The 18,438-nt window shown below is 40.5% G+C and overlaps 1 protein-coding gene across 1 annotated transcript in view; it reads left to right on the top strand.

The window, feature by feature from the left end:
- The first annotated feature begins 5,515 nt into the window (after positions 1 to 5,515).
- slc35f1 (solute carrier family 35 member F1) overlaps positions 5,516 to 18,438 on the top strand; it is a 522,812-nt gene continuing 509,889 nt past the window's right edge. Inside the window, exon 1 of the mRNA XM_085997332.1 lies at positions 5,516 to 5,883. Coding sequence (XP_085853458.1) covers positions 5,531 to 5,883 — 353 coding nt within the window. The 5' untranslated portion in view covers positions 5,516 to 5,530. The remainder of the gene's footprint in view (positions 5,884 to 18,438) is intronic.

The raw sequence follows: 18,438 nt of genomic DNA, 5'->3' as shown, positions 1-18,438 counted from the left end.
GATTTCCTCTCCCCGCCATCACCTTCTTCACCTTTGTCATCCTCGGAATCCACAAGGCCACAAGGATTCCATCTCTCCTCCTGCTCATCATCTTCCTTCTCTTTCTCAATATCTGTGTGAATACCTCCAATAATATAATGGACAAAGGAATTTCATACAGACACCTTAAGTATTCATATGGTAATATTATACAGCGTGATTTCACCAAATTGGTTAGGAACACATCAAAAATCCCAATTGTTTGGTATATAAATATCTCAAATATCGGTATGTCTGCAAGAGTTCCTGATGATTTTTGACATTGTCTATAGTTATACAAGAGAGTTGAGCCTTTGGGGATAGCAGCAATGTTGCGAAGAGGACAAATGGCTTCATAAATTTGATGCATCAGTAATGCCTTGTGCAGCCTTAACTTTAACATTGATTAAGATGTCAGTTAGAGTTTGCAGGCTACCCCATCATTAGCCCATTCATTTTACAATAGTTACAGCTTCTGAGACTCAAATTCATTCTGGAATTGTTATTTTGTAAACTGAGTTCTACACAGTCATCCAGAATATAAAAAAGTGTTTTATTTTCAAAGAATCAAAAACTGCAATACTAACTTACGTTGAAAACAATTATTACAGAAAATAATTGATTTGAACAACAACCATTTAAGTTTTTGTTCTTTGCATTTTTAAATGTATTCTATATTGCAATTTTAACATGAATTATTCTTTGAAAATTGTCATCATGCTACTTTTGTGCTAGAGTTATACTTTACTTCACTTCTTTGCCTTAGACCTCCAGTATCATGTAAAATCCCCCAGAGAAGCTGACCAGCAGACATCCTGCTCATAGGTCAATGCTACTGTTGAGCTGGCACCTATGTGTGTGCGAGTGTGCCTTATGCTAATGCAATCTGATATACTTTGGCCTCGACTTATCAACTCTTCAATCGTGAGATCAAGAAGTCACCACATGGTGGATTACAACTGCACTCCATACCGCAGTGCTCCAGAGCACCAACATGCTGCATCACTCCATAGCTCCCCGAATTTTATCTTCAATCTCAATCTGTGTATAATTACTGTTAGCCCGTGGAATGGCCAACCAGAAAATACCTGCAATAATGCTGCTAAACTATTTTTTAAGCTGATAACCATGCTATCTGTACTAGGGAATATTTGGAATGGACTTCCCAGGGAGGCATTTGATTAAGGGTTTATTAGACAGACATTTGGCGAGAGTATTAATTGAGAGATAAAGGCAGTGAACTGTGTATTCTGTGTTTGAATTCTGGGCCTGCCAGATGGACTGAAAAGTTTTTTCTGATCAAATATACTCCTATGTTCCTATGTGGTGCTTTTTGTTCTGATAAACAGAAATCTAGAATTTATCCCTTGAAATCTAGTCCCACCCCACTGCAGAGCATCTCTCAACCACAAATGAGGAATATTCCGTCTTCATTGCTCCCCCCCCTCCCCCACCCTTGAGCAATTTTTTTGGCCTCTCTTTACCCTTCCCCTATTTCTCTTTCCCCTTTCATGGTGCCATCTAGCCTTTGGAGGCTTGAAGGTATACAGGAAACTTTCTGGTATCCGGCATGGACGGGACCGACCTGGTGCCAGTCCATCAACAATGCCGGATAACCGAACGCTATAGTTAAAAGATATGGAGCTCAAAGCTCCGTCTAAAGCAACAAACCCTACAGCTTCAAAACAATCGGCACAACTTGCAAGCATCTCTGTAGCTTAGCAACAGCTTCAGCTACACGCTTGCACAGCCACAAATGAGTAAAAAAAGTAACTAAAAGTAAAAAAAGTTATCTGAACTGACTCCTGAATTTTGCTGGTGGATAGAGCGTTCCGGTTATTTAGTGGCCGGTTAATCGAAAGTTTCCTGTATATAGAAACCTATTCAAATACAAACCTTAATTTTTAAACCTGTACAAACCTATGGGCTGATTTTCCTGGGTGGTTACAATGGTAAATCGGCACAGCCTGAGTGGCCAGGGAGAAAGATTGGGCCAGGGATCCATTCTGCCAGCTGCCTGTGCCTGGTATCACTTCCAGGATATCCTGCCAAATGTAACATCAGGCCTATAATACAGTTGCTCAAATATAGGCAGACATTTATTATAGGATGTAAATGATGGGATGACCTACAGTTACATATTTCCTGCCATTTGTGTCCTTGCAGCACAGGTGCATTCCTGGCATCCAGCTTTGCAAGGGCCATGGTGGTGGTGGGAACATGGTTAAAATGGCATTGTCCAATTAAGCAAACATTTTTTTTAGATCCTCAGCATTGCTGGCCACCTCATTAATGCAAGGCTAACATCTGAAGTCTCTGGAATGGGCAAACTTTAATTGTTTTCTCATCTCCCTCTGTAGCAAGGCACTGGAGCAATTTTCTGCTCCACATCTGAGGCGGGCACCTCTTAGTGTCGTAAATGGCCCCAGCATCTGCCCTCAATATGTAAATGCATGAAGGTCCACGCAGCCATTACAACAAAAACAAAAATCAGCACCCTTAATTTTAAAAGAAATTCTACGGCATTATAGACAAATATGACTGTCAGGTGTGAAAAAGTTTTTTTTTGCTTATGGGATCTGGGTGTCGCTGGCAAGGCCAGCATTTATTGCCCATCCCTAGTTGCCCTTTGAGAAGGTGATGGTGAGCCACCTTCTGTGAACCGCTGCAGTCCGTGTGGTGAAGGTACTCCCACAAGTGCTGTTAAATATTATTATGCTTCATAGCAGTTAGTTACAACTAAGTGGCTTGCTAGGCCATTTCAGAGGGCAGTTATGAGTCAATCACATTGCTATGGGTCTGGAGTCACATATAGGCCAGACCAGGTAAGGACAGTAGATTTCCTTCCCCAAAGGCCATTCGCGAACCAGATGGGCTTTTACAACAATCCATGGTTACCATTACTGATACTAGCTTTTTATTCCAGATTTATTGAATTAACTGAATTTAAATTCCCCAGCTGGACTAGTCCAGGCCTGCTAGGGATTACTAACCCAGTGACATTACCACTACACTACCATGCCCCTAAAGGTTAAAGGTGACAAATACGAAGTGCATGCAAGACACGAGACTTTTAATAGTATATAGATAGCTGCAAAAACTTGCATTTATATAGCGCCTTTAAAAGATTCAATGGTAGAAGAATGCCCCAAAGTGCATCACAGAGGCGTAATCAAAGAATGGATACAGAGCTAAAGAAGCAGATATTAGCAGGGTTGCCTTACTGACCAGATTGATTGAAAACCTTAGTGACCTTAATGTCTAATGCCTCCACATCATGAAACAAAGAAGGAAGTGACAAAATGGAACGCTTCTTTAAAAATCATAATTTCATGTCAGGTTTACATTTTTGACATTTACACACGCCTCATTCAATAAACTATCTGGTCCAAAATTGGATCTGTTGCAGCATGAGATAATGCTGCCAGACATTATTATCTCATTGTGCAGATGGAAGAGGTGCAAGAACCAAATCGCATAAAATGCATAAAATTTACAGGGCTTGGGTCAAATAGTCAGGTATGTTCATTTTTAATCAAAGTCAACACAACTGATTAGGAATAGTTTTAAAATCTGATAATTTATTAGGAAATATCAGTGAAGCTAAAAGTAAGCATTTTCATTTTTACACACATACACACAGGAGTAGAAACAATTAATATACATTTCTAGGAAGCAGCTGTAGACAGGAGAAGTATGGGAGCAGTGACCAATTTGTCCTACAAAACAGTTTACCAGTTAAAAAAAGTTAGATTATCAGACTTTGATTTGAAGCCCATGGATTAAAAGTGGCAGCATGAATACGAAATTGGCTAAGTGACAGGAAACAGAGAGTAGTGGTGAATGGTTGTTTTTCGGATTGGAGGAAGGTATACAGTGGTGTTCCCCAGGGGTTTGTTCTAGGACCACTGCTTTTCTTGATATATATTAATGACTTGGACTTGGGTATACAGGGCACAAGTTCAAAATTTGCAGATGACACAAAACTTGGAAGTATAGTGAACAGTGAGGAGGACAGTGATGGACTTCAAGAGGACATAGACAGATTGGTGGAATGGCCGGACACATGGCAGATAAAATTTAATGCAGAAAAGTGCGAAGTGATACATTTTGGTAGGAAGAATGAGGAGAGGCAATATAAACTAAAGGGTACAATCATAAAGGGGGTGCATGAACAGAGAGACCTGGGGGTATATGTGCACAAATCGTTAAAGGTGGCAGGGAAGGTTAAAAAAGTGGTTAAAAAAGCATACGGGATCCTGGGCTTCATGAATAGAGGCATAGAGTACAAAAGCAAGGAGTTATGATGAACCTTTATAAAACACTGGTTCGGCCTCAACTGGAGTATTGTGTCCTATTATGGGCACCGCACTTTAGGCCTTAGAGAGTGTGCAGAAAAGATTACAAGAATGGTTCCAGGGATGAGGGACTTCAGTTACATGGATAGACTGGAGAAGCTGGGGTTGTTCTCCTTGGAGCAGAGATGATTGAGAGGAGATCTGATGGAGGTGTTCAAAATCATGAGGGGGCCTAGACAGAGTAAATAGAGAGAAACTGTTCCCATTGGCGGAAGGGTCGAGAACCAGAGGACACAGATTTAAGGTGATTAACAGAAGAACCAAAGGCGACATGAGGAAAAACTTTTTTACACAGTGAGTGGTTATGATCTGGAATGTACTGCCTGAAAGGGTGGTGGAGGCAGATTCAACAGTGGCTTTCAAAAGGGAGTTGGATAAGTACCTGAAGGAAAAAAAAATTGCAGGGCTACGGGGAAAGGGAGGGAGAGTGGGACTAGCTGAAGTGCTCTTGCAGAGAGCCGGCATGGGCTCGACGGGCCGAATGTGATGTAACCATTCTATGATTCTATGAATTCACAGGATGTGGGCGTCACTGGCAGGTGGCGAGCAATGTTTCCGTTATTTTTTTTTTTGGGTGCGGCCCATTCAAAATTTCACGCTTGCGCGGTTTTTCTCATTGAGAAGCCGGCTGCGCGGGAGGTTTAAGAGAGCTGCGCAGCCGCGCTACTTGAAGGGAACATTGGTAGGGAGCCGCTGCAGTCCATGATGTGAAGGCACTCCCACAGTGGAGGGAGCTCCAAGACTTTTGCTTACTGTACTTTGTGGTATAATAGGCAATTATAGTGGCTTGCTAGGCCATTTCAGAGGGCAGACTAAAAGTGTCCTGGCTTCTTTTTTAACAACAACCCAGAAGTTATTTAGTCACCATTACTGATACTGGCTTTTTAATTCCAGATTTATTTAATTAACTGAATTTAAATTCCTCAGCTATCATGGTGGGATTTGACCTCATGTCTCACAGACCATTCAGTCCAGCAACAGAACCACCATGCTAGCGTTCCCATTTGACAAAAGTGGAGGGATTAAAACAAAAAGCTGCTGGGAAGCTTGGGTTTCCGTTTTGTTGGGAGGTGTGGTTTGGTGGAGGAGCGTGGTTGAAACTGACAGCTGGGCAGAAATTGACTCCAAGTCCCAGGTGTCAGCGGAGGAGGCGGATGGAGAGCCGGGTTCTCCCCCTGCCGGAGAGAATGGGAACCTCAGCTCACCCAGAGCAGGTGTTCGCTGCTCAGCCTCAGACACTCTGCCGGCACCCGCTCAGCCCTTCGTCCCTGTCTCAATCCGCTGCTCGAATCGAGGCGGCAGCAGCTCAGCGGGGAAGAGGGCGCGGGCGGACTCCCTGTAACCGGCTCCCCACCACCAGTCCCCACGGTGCAGGATGTTCCCTGCATTTTAATCCAGCAATGATCCCCGAGCAGCGCAATCATGTTGCTACCATCGAGAACATCCCAGCCGAAGCCATCACCGCATCGCCTACCCTGCTGCAGAGGATAAAGAAAGTATTCACAAGGTAAGAGACCAACCTCCCCCCCCCCCCCGCAGAAAGATCCTCGTCCAGCAGAAGTGGACATCTCACCCCCCTAAAGAAAATCTGTCTCAAAGAGACCGCAGTAAACGATGTAGGTGGTCAGACCCACACTCGACTGCTGTATCGGGTTCCCATCGTCGCTATAAGGGGAAAAAGTTGTCTCCTGCTCATATTGTGCAGATCGTCTTTTTAATCCACCGCCCCCTCAGTTTTATTTTACAACATTACACGGTATTTGGAATAACCATGATGTGAAGAGACGCGTACTATGTACTCACATTCCTAGATTATCCTGTTGCATTGCTTTCTATCTAAATTGCACAGGCTAATTAACAGTGTTTCAGCAGATGCATGTCCTGGATATCTTCAGCCCACTGAATAATGTGCCAGTGAATAGAGAGGCAATGCTTCCATTGATCCATTGATTCTGGTTTAATTTTATTAAATTGAGGTGCATTTCAGTCTTTTCTGGGTTCAACGACAAATGAGCTGGGACTTTGTACAGTGAATTTCTTTTGAGGTTAGAAACGCCAGCGCCTTTTTAATGAGCCCCCTGCCACCCCCACCCCACCACCATCACCTTCAAGTCTTAGGAGGGAGCGAAGTCCGAAGCCGGCAATGATCACTGATGCTCTTTGTGAGCTGGATTTTTTCTTTCATCGCTGAGATCTCTTGCTCTGTCAGGATGCACCGTCAGACAGGGCTAGTGAAGTGGTGATGAGGTACTCCCTTCCTGAAAAAAAATCTAATCGAACTCAACCTACAGTGCATCAGTTTGTTTCTCGGTATTCCTGTCAATCCAAAGCTCATAAAACAAAAAAATAAATTATTCAAAAGCTGGTAAAGCAATGAAACAGTAGATGACAGTGATATTCCTGATAATACAGTCCATCCCAATACCACAGTATTTCATTGCAACCGCGATATCGTGCAATGATGCACCCACTGTCCAATCTAGATTTCCTCCACGCCATACATCGGTGTAATTTTTTTCAAAGCATTTGTCTAAACCACATTAAAAAATAATCATTTTACTCATGCCAAAAGGAGTATGTGTGGATCGTGCAGTACATGATAGACCTCCATTGTTCGGTGTAGTTATTTGATGTGCTGAGTCTTATTACATGTATGGTAACATTTACAGCACATATACATAACTGAGAATTGCAGGAATCATTCCAAAAACACAATTGTAAGGTTATATCCTCAACATTGCCTCATTGGTCATTTGCCCATAGTTTTCCTTCACTTCTATTTTATCTATGTTTTAATAAAAACTCTGCGATAACTGTTTGATCTATTATTGTAACGGACCGTCTCACATGTGACTGTAGATAGGCGAGACACTGAAATTGGAATTGATCAATTCTATCCAAACATGCACACTAAAGAATTAATTGGCATTGAACTGTGTTCCAAGCTCCCTCCTCAGTAAGTTTCATAAAGATGACTCTGTATCGGTTCCTTTCCAAATGGCCAGTGATAATAAAAACTGGATGTAGACTGGTATGAGCTGGAGTTCAAACTTAAATGTGTTTCCAAAAGCAGAGAGTCCAACCTACAAAAACTTGCATTCTGTTTGTTCAGTAGATGGACAGTAGGAGTTTTCATTCTCTAGGAAAAAAAATATTCCTCTGACTGGAGAAAAATAGACCCCCCCCCTCCTCCATCTGAGAAATATTAATTATTTTAGGAATTTGGGCCAGTTAAAGTGAGCACTGTTGTCTTTAGAATGGATTGTTGCCAGCAGTGATGTTCAAGATTACCAGAGACCAGGGCTTCTAATAGCTGATGAATCACATTTCAAGTGGCGCTCAAAGTCATTGACTAACCTGTTGGCTAGTGTATTTTGTATAGTGAGGTATAATGAACATTTGTGAGACAGTTAACATTTGCACAGATCTGCTGCAATTGCTGTGGTGCTGTGATCTTTGAAGTTTACATTCAGCAGGCAAGAATGAGGTGGAGAGTTTTTGTGTGGGAATAAATGGTTAGTTATCTTGTTCTTTTTCCTTCCATTAAAAAAGCTAACTTGTAATTTATTTGCTATGTTCTCTTTTCCCTTGCCTCTAGGCTAGTTCTCTGTATTCACATCATCTTCTGAGGGTGAAAGAATTCTGCCTGTAAACCTATCTGCACAGATGATGTTATGCTGCTCCTTGGTCCGGCCAGTAGGAGGCAGACTTGAGCAGTGTGGGAGGACCTCCCCAATTCTCCTCCTCAGGCAACCATGCTAAGACTGGCACACTTGCCTTCTAGAGGAGCGTTAGATGCAAATGCCCATCATGGCTGGGATTTGAACTTGAGACTCTCAGTTGAGTAATACAGCATTATTACTACTGAGATGCAGTTACTGATAGTATAAAATGATTGATTTACCAATCTGTAAAGGTCACAGTGGCTGTGGCGAGGCTTCTCGGTCAAGAATTGTTCTGAATTGGCTGAAAGCTCAATAGACAATTCAATGGATAATACTAAGAAGGAAGCATTCTTCTTAGTGTTGATGGAATGATAGATTTTTTGGTCTCTTAGCGTATTGTTTTGTAACATGTAAAAACTTGTGCAGGCTCACCATTCTTTGATGCAGCCTTAGCTTCCTTGCAGAGATTCAGCGGCATTCCTGGTGAAGACTGAGGAGCATATCTGGACTTACTTCTTTCTGTAGAAAGTGAACATTTTTATGAATCAAGCTTAACTTTTTGTGTATTCTATCAAGAAACTCAATAGTTTGATTGCATTTTATTCATGGATATGATAAATAAATCCATAAATATTATGAACAGACAAATAGTATATAATTCTTTAAAATGCAGAGACCAGTCACATTTGTAGAATCACTGACGTATGTGAAAAGGGCAACTGCATAAATGTGTTTATTAAGTTACTAAATCAAGTCTAGTTTCTTAGCATTAGGTCAGTGAGGAAGTGTGTGTGAAAACTGAGGTAATTTGATAATACAAAAGTAAACAGCATGAATATGGATTCACTTTGAATCTGCTAACCTTTTAGTTCTTTAATATGAAGGAGAACTTTCAAAGTGGGTTTTGTTTATTCTTATTGTCTCAGATACTGTCAGCATATGTCAATAAAACTGAAACGAACATGTTGTGATTAACAATGCCTTCTGCAATGGCCAAATAATTGGTAAAGCATTTGTATGTTTCAAATTTGAATCCTGCTTTAGGTTGATGTAAATTCAATGGAAAATATCCAGGCTTGTTATAAATTTGCAAGCAGGCGGCTCAGCCTAAGAAATATAATAAGCATATTGTATCTTGGAAGGGACAGTAACTTTTTTAGTGTCTCTACAGACTGCATTTCAATTCTCTTGATTGGAAAGGCATACAACATCCCCTGTGACAACAGCTTCTAAGAGTTTCCTATGTAGTTAATCTAAAACAATTATTTTGTGGTAAAGTATTTACAATCCTCTCTCAAAATGACAATGATCAGTGACTGCAGGAGTTTTCAGTGTCACTGTAATGCCTTTGAGAAAAGTAGCATATTACAGGGGAATTGTAACTCTCATTTGTAAAAGTTTAACCAATAGTTGTCACTTTAGATAAAGTATTGGAATCTCGCACCACACTCTTAATATTTGTCTTGTTGAACCACTCTCCATTAGATTGCTGTGCAATTAATATAGGTGCTGTGACTGGCCATTTTTAAAACCACTGTAGAATCTCTAGCTTACTCAGTTGGAACATTGATTGTAGAGTGTTAATTGCATACTCGGCACAAGTTAGTGCATGGAGATTCTGTTAGTGTCAGTATGATTAGCTGTCATTCAAAATTTGAACTCCATTTGAAAAGCTTTGAAGTAGTAGGTTTAGACAGTTTCAAAAATGTCAAATAATAATTTATTTCTACCTCCAGTTAGGATGGAGCACAGAGTACAATGGCAATTATGAACTCAAAGGCGGGTTTGGGGTTTGAAGTGCCCTAGGGACTCCTGCAGCACTAGGTTTTGCCATCATTTTTTGTCTGATATAAAACTCAATCTACGTGTGACTTTCCATTCATTATTGTCAAGTTTAAATGATGTTATAGATTTTTGATGATTAAAATCCGTGATGTATATTGTAGGGTGTCTGCACCAATAAGGACTACATGATAGGATTGTGAGACTGTAGGGTGAACAATTCTGTTATACAAAGTACATGTGAGTGCCCCCAGCAATCTGTGAAACGTTCCGTTTACTGCAAATGTACTTCGTCATTAACATTTCATAAAGATTTCTCTATTGTTTTCTCACTATTTCTGTTCATTTCACCATGCCTACTCTCTCCCTGACGCTGCCCGTTTCCCTTCCATAAGTAATACAGAGGTGCTCAACAACAATAGAGGTTTGAGAGGTTTGCTTATGGTAGAATGTGGGTATTCAGAGAAAGTGAAAGCCCCGAGTAATTTATAAAGTCGCATATTGCTTCCCATCCCAACTAATAGCAATGTTGGATGGATTCTACTGGAATCAAACGTAGAATTATTAAACAATGGTGCATCAAATTGAAGCTGTTGTTACTTATGTTAAGTGAAGTTAACAGAGCATGAAATAAGTGGTAGAATGATGCAAGTTCCTGTGTACACTAAAAGGCAGAACCTGCAGAATGCTTTACACGGCATTTCGGGAAAAAACAACCTTTCTTTACAGAAATGTCAAGCTGTAGAATCATCATTTTTTCCATATGAAGAAAGCTGTGAAAAAAGTTTCCTGCCTCCCTCCCTCTAGCCAGCAATTCATTTTTATGATACTTAATTGCTTGCATTGGGACTCGGTTTCAGTAATGAGTGGTTTGTCTACTTTTGCTGCTGACTACGGCTCTTTAGCCTTGGTTCCAAGCTTTGTGGCAGGCAGGAAACCAGGGGGTGAAGGGCAGAGGTTAGCTCAAAAAAAGTATAGTGTTACCAATATCCAAGCTTCTGCAAACATAAAAATAAAACAGCCAGAAGCAGTGAACACCAGGTAAGCCTGGTTAGTTCACACTTAATGTGTGGGGAAAAATTGCACTTCTGACTGCAGCTGCAGCTTTATATTCTGATTCTGTTACAAAGTACTGTGCCTTCAATGTGAAAACATGCATCATCCTGTACGCTATTTCTAGATGGTTATACTACACAGGATTTACAAGGTGAAGCAGCTTCAACGGGAGCTTATCATAATTTCTTTCTTTATGTGGGGCTCTGAGCTACACGAATGACATATAGAATATAAATCAATTGAAAGGCAGGCATTGGCATTTAAAGGATGTATCCTTGATGGGGCCACCATCAAACCGACAAAGATTTACAATGATAATGTCTTTAATATATAATATAATGTTTTAATGGCTTGCTGAAGCGCCATCCAATAGTTCAGTGATAATGAAAGATTGTCGGTCCTTGTAATTTACTGAAATGAAATTTTTGCCTTGGTGCCTTGATTTGAGGGAAGTGCTATTTAGGTTTTTTATTGATACGGGAGAACAAGACAAAGGCTGGGAGTGGGCCAGTTCCTAGTTAGCAAAGCATGTGATGGAGAGCAGCAGAGTCAACTCCCTCACATATCAATTTATTCGGGGATCCCTGCTATGTGACGGCGAGGAATGCGGGTCAGTGAAAGGGGCGGTAAACGTGCAGCTGCGGTTGAATGTTGCTGGTGCAGCGACTGCCAGCTGGCGGCCCCGTTTCATGCTGTTTTCTGTCCGTTGCAGAGCCATCTGCTGCAGTTTTAATGAATGAACCTTTTTTTCGTGCTGAACAATAGCCCCAAGGATGTGATCTGCATTCTAATACACCAGGTCTCTCTTTGGGGACAGACCGTTTCACCTTTATTGTGAAAGTTACAAGGGGAGGGAGAGGCGCTTCTTTTTGTGAAGTTGTTGCAAGCCCTACTCTTCCTCTTGCTGCAGATTGATGAGGTCTCCTTTCTGGCGTTTCGGGAGAGGCAGCCTAGAACTTAAATGGCACTTTAAGATTTCAAAATAAAATAAAGCTGAGAATGAAGACATTAATTTTAATTGCAATGCAACGGATATTCTATTTGATGTGCAGTTCCCTGGGGAGCCACTTTTTGTAAACTGATTTAATTCTGAAGGAGCACAGCTTTGCTAAGCAACGGTGAAACAATGCTCGGGATTTTTTTCAATTCATTGACAAAAAAAGCAAGCCCTGAAGTGGTACTACCCCTTCATACTGGTCTATCCAAGGTCACTTAGAAAGATGACGAGGACTTTACAAGATATTTTAACCTCATTTTAACTTCCTTATCGTAACTCTGCTGTAATGTGTGCTGTTCATAAAAGCGCCGCCTCATTCGCTTCCCACTTCAGATGAAGAACACGTCTATTAAGTTCTGGCTTTCATTGTGTTTCCCACGGTTACAAATGAACAAAACTTTTGGATCTGATGAGATCCTGTAATGCCTTGAATACTCGGCGATGTCACAATATGATAGATGATTATTAAATATTGTTTTAATTGTATGATCATTTATAGAGTGTCATGCTATCTCAATGAACAATGTCACAGCATTGTGTAATTCCATTAATTCTGCTACTTTTGAGGAAGGTTTATCTTTTCTGTCCAGTTAAAGTCTTTGTCACAGTTATCAGAACCCTCTTTATGTTGCCATGAATATTATGGTTTAAAAATGTAATGAGAGAGAGAAGTCAGATTCACAAGATTATCATCAATTTTGAATGCCACAATATAAAAGGAAAGCATAATACTGTACCATCCCTAATGTAAAATGTGTTTCCAGTTTTTGGAATATGCTTTCATTGCCTATGGGGGGGGGGGGGGGCGCTGGTGAGGAGCAATACGGAAAGTTCCATCATTAACATTTCACTTAACAACAAATTGGCAACAGATTTGCCCAGCAGATGACCATGGCAACCACAACAACTTGCATTTATATAGTGCCTTTAACAGAGAAAAATGTCACAAGGTACTTCAAAGAGGTGTGGTCAAACAAAAGTAGATGCCAAGAGATATTAGGAGGGGTAACCAAAAGCTTGGTGAAAGAGGTGGGTTTTAGGGAGGAGAGGGAGGGGAAGGAAACTCCAGAGCACAGGGCCTAGATTGTCGAAGGCACAGCCATGAACAGTGGAGTGAAAGGAGGGTGGATGCACAAAAGGCCAGAGTCGGAATAACAAAGGGTTTTGGTGAGGGGCTGTACGGCTGGAGGAGATTACAGAGATAGGGAAAGGCAAGGCCATGGCAGGATTTGAAAACAAGGATGAGAATTTTAAATTGGAGGGATTGAGTTACTGGGAGCTAATGTAAGTTAGCAAGGACAGAGGTGATGGGCTAGTGGCTCTTGATGTGGGAAAAGATCTGGGCAGCAGAGTTTTGAACGAGCTAAAGTTTACTGTGCAAGGAGGTTTGGAGGCTGGAAAGGAGAGCATTGGAATAATTGAGTCTGGATGTGACAAATGCTTGGATGAGAACTTCTTCAGCAGTTGGGCTGAGGCAGACGATGTAAGGGAGGTGGAAGTAAGAGGTATTTGTGATTGAGAGGGTATGGTGTAGATTATCCTGCCTTGCACTGTATTAGATTGAAAGTTAGTGGCCTAGTTATTCAGTGAATAGCTGAGCCATACAGACCAGGAATAAGAATACAAGAATTATAATAATAGTTGCATTTATATATTGTCTTATTGTATTGAAACAGTAATAGCAACAACTTGCAGAACCTTTATCATAAAACAGCACCCCAAGGTACCTTATAGTCTCTGAAAGCACTGCAGATGATGAATTACCTTTTGAAGTGCAGTGACTGTTATTATGTGGGGAAATGCAGCAGTCATTCTGTGCCAGCAATGTTCTACAAACAACAGGCAGGGAAATAACCAGTCAACCTGTTTTTAGATTATTGGTTGAGCGTTAAATGTTGGCAGGAAATTGGGAAAATTCCCTGTAGAACTCTCTACTTTTCTCTGATGATACAATGAAATCTTTAAATTCCATCTGAACCACTAGAACAGACAAACAGGTCAATGGTTTATTGTCTCATTTGAAGATTGGCCAACTTTAGGCAATGCAGCATTCCCTCAGTACTGCATTGGATTGTCAACTTAATTTATGATTCCAAACCTTGTGAAGGGCTCAAACCTATAACCTTCTGACCCGGGGCTGTAAAAACTTAGACAAGCGAAAATGGGAAGATCCCAGGTTCAATCTCCAGTCTGGGATAAGTTTCTTGATCTCAGCTGAGGCAATTGACCTTAGTGCCACTGGGTTAGCAAAAGGAAAATCGGCAAGCACTCCTGGAAGTGTGGGGGTGTCAACATTGGGTAATGACAAGATCGGGATGATTGTCATCCCCCACCCCCTTGGTTCAATAACCTACTGACACTCATTGTCAAAAATCACACATGAATGATGCCCACTGGGTCAAAGTACTGGTGCCCATGTAACCTTAATCCAACAAAGAGTCAAAAGCTTCAGGACAGGAAAGCAGGGGGAATTTTAGAAAGCTTTTGACCAAGTTCCACGTAAAAAAAAATCGAATTAAACTGAAACCACAGGAATCCAGGGTAGAACATGGGACTGGAGAAGAAATTGGTTAAATAAAAGGAAACAAACTAGTCATGAGAGGTATCCTGTCAGACTGAGGGAGGTTATGGGTAGAGCTGGCTGGTGTTAAGCTGGCTGATAATGCTAAAATAGGGAGAGAGTTAGTGTGATAATGGTTGAAAAATAATTGCATTATAAGTAAATGAATGTGATTAAATGAACACAGGTAGACTTAGCACTGGAAGTAGTAGGGTCATTTTCAATGTCGATAAAATATGGCAAAACAATTAGAAAAATGATAGAATGTCGGGATTATGTAGCTGAAACAAGAGTATAAATGTACACAGGTTATGTTAAGGCATTACAGACCACATTTAGAATAATTGTGGTCACTGTGCTACAAAAAGACCTGCAGGCTTTGGAAAGGATACCTAGAAGAGCAGCAAGGCTGATCCCAAGTATAAAGGGAATGAGCTATGAGTAAAGCTTAGAGAAACTCAAACTTCTGCAGTGTAGAAAAAGATGGTGAAATGGTTCAGAAAAGTATAGTCCATAATACTTCAAAGTGAGCTAAGAAATTATGACCAGAGGACATAATTTAGTTTTGTGAAAATGACATTTTAGATAGATATTATGAAGAGTGCTTAGAACATAAAATTGCATTGTGCAGTATCAATAACAAATGCATTAATGTGTTTGTATGAAATTCCTTTGTCCACGGTTGTAACAGAGGGATAAACCCATTTATTTTAAACGGGTTAAAGTTTTTGTTGAAATAGTGAACAGACTGATTTTATACAAATTTCTTAATGCATTTGTTAGATATTGCACAGTGTGGTTTGAACTCAAAAAGAGATATAAATGTTTGGAATAATCTGCTGGAGAGAGAAATACATTAGGCTCATTCAAAATGCAGTTGAATGCTGAGATGGGAAGTTTAGGATGCGAGAGGGATGAGCTTCAATGGACTAAATAGCCTTTTCTTGTCTTTGACTTTACTTATGTAGGATATTAAGACAATGTGGTGTGGTGAGTTTCTTGATATTTCAACTTTTGAAGACAAGTTTAAATCCAGCCCACAATAATGAAGTTAATGTTTTTCTCTCCGTTGGTACTAAGGTTCTGGTCTAAAATGAATTTTGGCAGTCTGACCTTAATCCCATTGATAGCTATGAGTTAATATCTCAAAACTACATGGGGCAGATTCTCTCATTCCTGTGCCTGGGTGTATTGGATTGCCTGTGCACAGTGCATAGAGGAAACCTGCATGGTGAGGTTCACAGACACATAAGGGAGCCCACCCGATTTTCCATCCAGTTCGCAGAGGCATACGAACAAGAAAATCTGCCCCCATGCAACTTGGCAGAGATTGATACTAAATTGTAATCTAATTTACAGAGGGCCCAAATGCATAAGTATAGAGAGAAATTTACTCTGTATCTAATCCATACTATACTTGATCTAGGAGTACTTGTAGTGATACTAGCTATAAAAATGTTCCATTCTCCAGTACTGACAAGCTTCACTGTGATTACCACAAAATTCCCTTTCCCCACAATTTATTGTTGTCTTGTAGAAAGGAAAAACTTCAGATAAACAACCTTAAAAAGTATATTATTAGAGTTGACCTTTAGTCCTCTGCTATCTTGAATGTAAAATAATAAATCTATCAGTCATTTTATTCTGACAGTAATGCCCTACTCCACACTGGAAGTGGCTATTTTGTAGGTAATTGACCTGCAAAATGATTGATGTAATTGATTACATCACCAAACCTGGTCAAACTATTCTTCGACAACATAATAAAAATAGCAGGATAGCTCATGCAGGTCATTAATCTGCTAAACACGTTGTCAAACAGAATGTAAAACTGTCCACTCTCACGTTTTTACTAATTTTAATTGGGGGTCCATTTTACCATAAGAACATAACATAAGAAATAGGAGCAGGAGTAGGCCATTCATCCCCTTGAGCCTGCTCTGCCATTCAGTAAGATCATGGCTGATCTTCTACCTCAAATCCACTTTCCTGCACTATCCCCATATCCCTTGATTCCCTTAATATCCAAAAATCTATCGATCTCTGTCTTGAATATACGCAACAACTGAGCCTCCACAGCCCTCTGGGTTAGAGAATTCCAAAGATTCACTACCCTCTGAGTGAAGACATTTCTCTGCATTTCAGTCCTAAATGACCAACCCCTTATTCTGAGACTGTGACTCCTGGTTTTAGACTCCCCAGCCAGGGGAAACATACTCCCTGCACCTACCCTGTCAAGCCCTGTAAAAATTTTGTATGTTTCAATGAGATTACCTCTCATTCTTCTAAACTCTAGAGAATATAGGCCTAGTCTACTCAATTTTTCCACATAGGACAATACCCCCATCCTAGGAATCAGTCTGGTGAACCTTCATTGTACTCCCTCTATGGCAAGTATATCCTTTCTTAGGTAAGGAAACCAACACTGTACGCAACACTCCAGGTGTAGTCTCACCAGGGCCCTATATAATTGCAGTAAGACATCTTTACTCTTATACGCAAAACCTCTTGTAATAAAGGCCAACATACCATTTGCTTTCTTAATTGCTTGCTTTACCTGCATGTTAACTCTCAATGATTCATGTACAAGGGCACCCAGGTCCCTCTGAACACCAACATTTCCCAATCTCTCCCCATTTAAAAAATACTCTGCTTTTCTATTTTTCCTGCCAAAGTGGATAAATTCACATTTCTCCACGTTATATTCCACTTGCCATGTTCTTGCCCACTCACAGCCTGTCTATATCCCCTTGAAGCCTCTTTGCATCCTCCTCACAACTTACATCCCCACCTAGCTTTGTATCATCAGCAAACTTGGATATATTACATTTGGTCCCCTCATCCAAATCATTGACATAGATTGTGAATAGCTGAGGCCCAAGCACTGATCGTTGCGGTAGTTATAGCCAGTCTAGTAGTTATAGCCTGCCAACCCGAAAATGACCCATTTATTCCTACTCTCTGTTTTCTGTCCATTAACCAATCCTCAATCCATGCTAGTATATTACCCCAAATCCCATGAGCCCTAATTTTGTTTAATAGCCTCTTGTGTGGCACCTTATCGAATGCCTTCTGAAAATCCAAATAAACAACATCCGCTGGTTCCCCCTTATCTACTCTGCTAGTTACAATCTCAAAAAACCCTAATAAATTCGTCAAACATGATTTCCCTTTTATAAATCCATGTTGATTCTGCCCAATCCTATTATTATTTTCTAAGTGCCCTGTTACCACATCCTTAAGAATAGATTCTAGCATTTTCCCTACTATTGATGTCAGGCTAACTGGTCTGTAGTTCCCAGTTTTCTCTCTCCCTCCTTTCTTAAATATTGGGGTCACATTTGCTACCTTCCAATCCGTGGGAACCGTTCTAGTATCAATGGAATTTTGGAAGATGACAACGAATGCATCCACTATCTATAGCCACCTCTTTCAAAACCCTAGGATGTAGGCCATCAGGGCAAGGGGATTTATCGGCCTTCAGTCCCATTCATTTCTCCTGTACTTTTTTACTAATATTAATTTCTTTCAGTTCCTCATTCTCGCTAGACCCTTGGTTCTCCACTATTTCCGGGAGGTTTTTTGCATCTTCTTCTGTGAAGACAGACACACAGTATTTGTTTAATCTCTCTGCCATTTCCTTATTCCCCATTATAATTTCTCCTGTCTCAGCCTGTAAGGGACCCATATTTACTTTCGCTAATCTTTTCCTTTTTACATACCTATAGAAGCTTTTACAATCTGTTTTTATGTCTCTCGCTAGTTTACTTGCATTCTATTTTCCCTTTCTTTATCAATTTCTTGGTCCTCCTTTGCTGAATTCTAAAATCCTCCCAATCCTCAGGCTCTTTTTGGCAACATTATAAACCTCTTTCTTTGAGCTAATACTATCTTTAAGTTCTCTTGTTAGCCACAGTTGGACCACTTTTCCTGTGGGGTTTTTGTGCCTTAAAGGAATGTATATTTGTTGTAAATTATGTATTAATTCTTTAACTGCTAGCC

Source organism: Somniosus microcephalus, chromosome 9 (assembly GCF_052327205.1).
Source record: "Somniosus microcephalus isolate GS21.2 chromosome 9, FLI_Smic_1.0, whole genome shotgun sequence".
Taxonomy (NCBI): Eukaryota; Metazoa; Chordata; class Chondrichthyes; order Squaliformes; family Somniosidae; genus Somniosus; species Somniosus microcephalus.
Note: the sequence above shows the minus strand (reverse complement) of the source record. Positions and strands in the feature narration are given on the sequence as shown.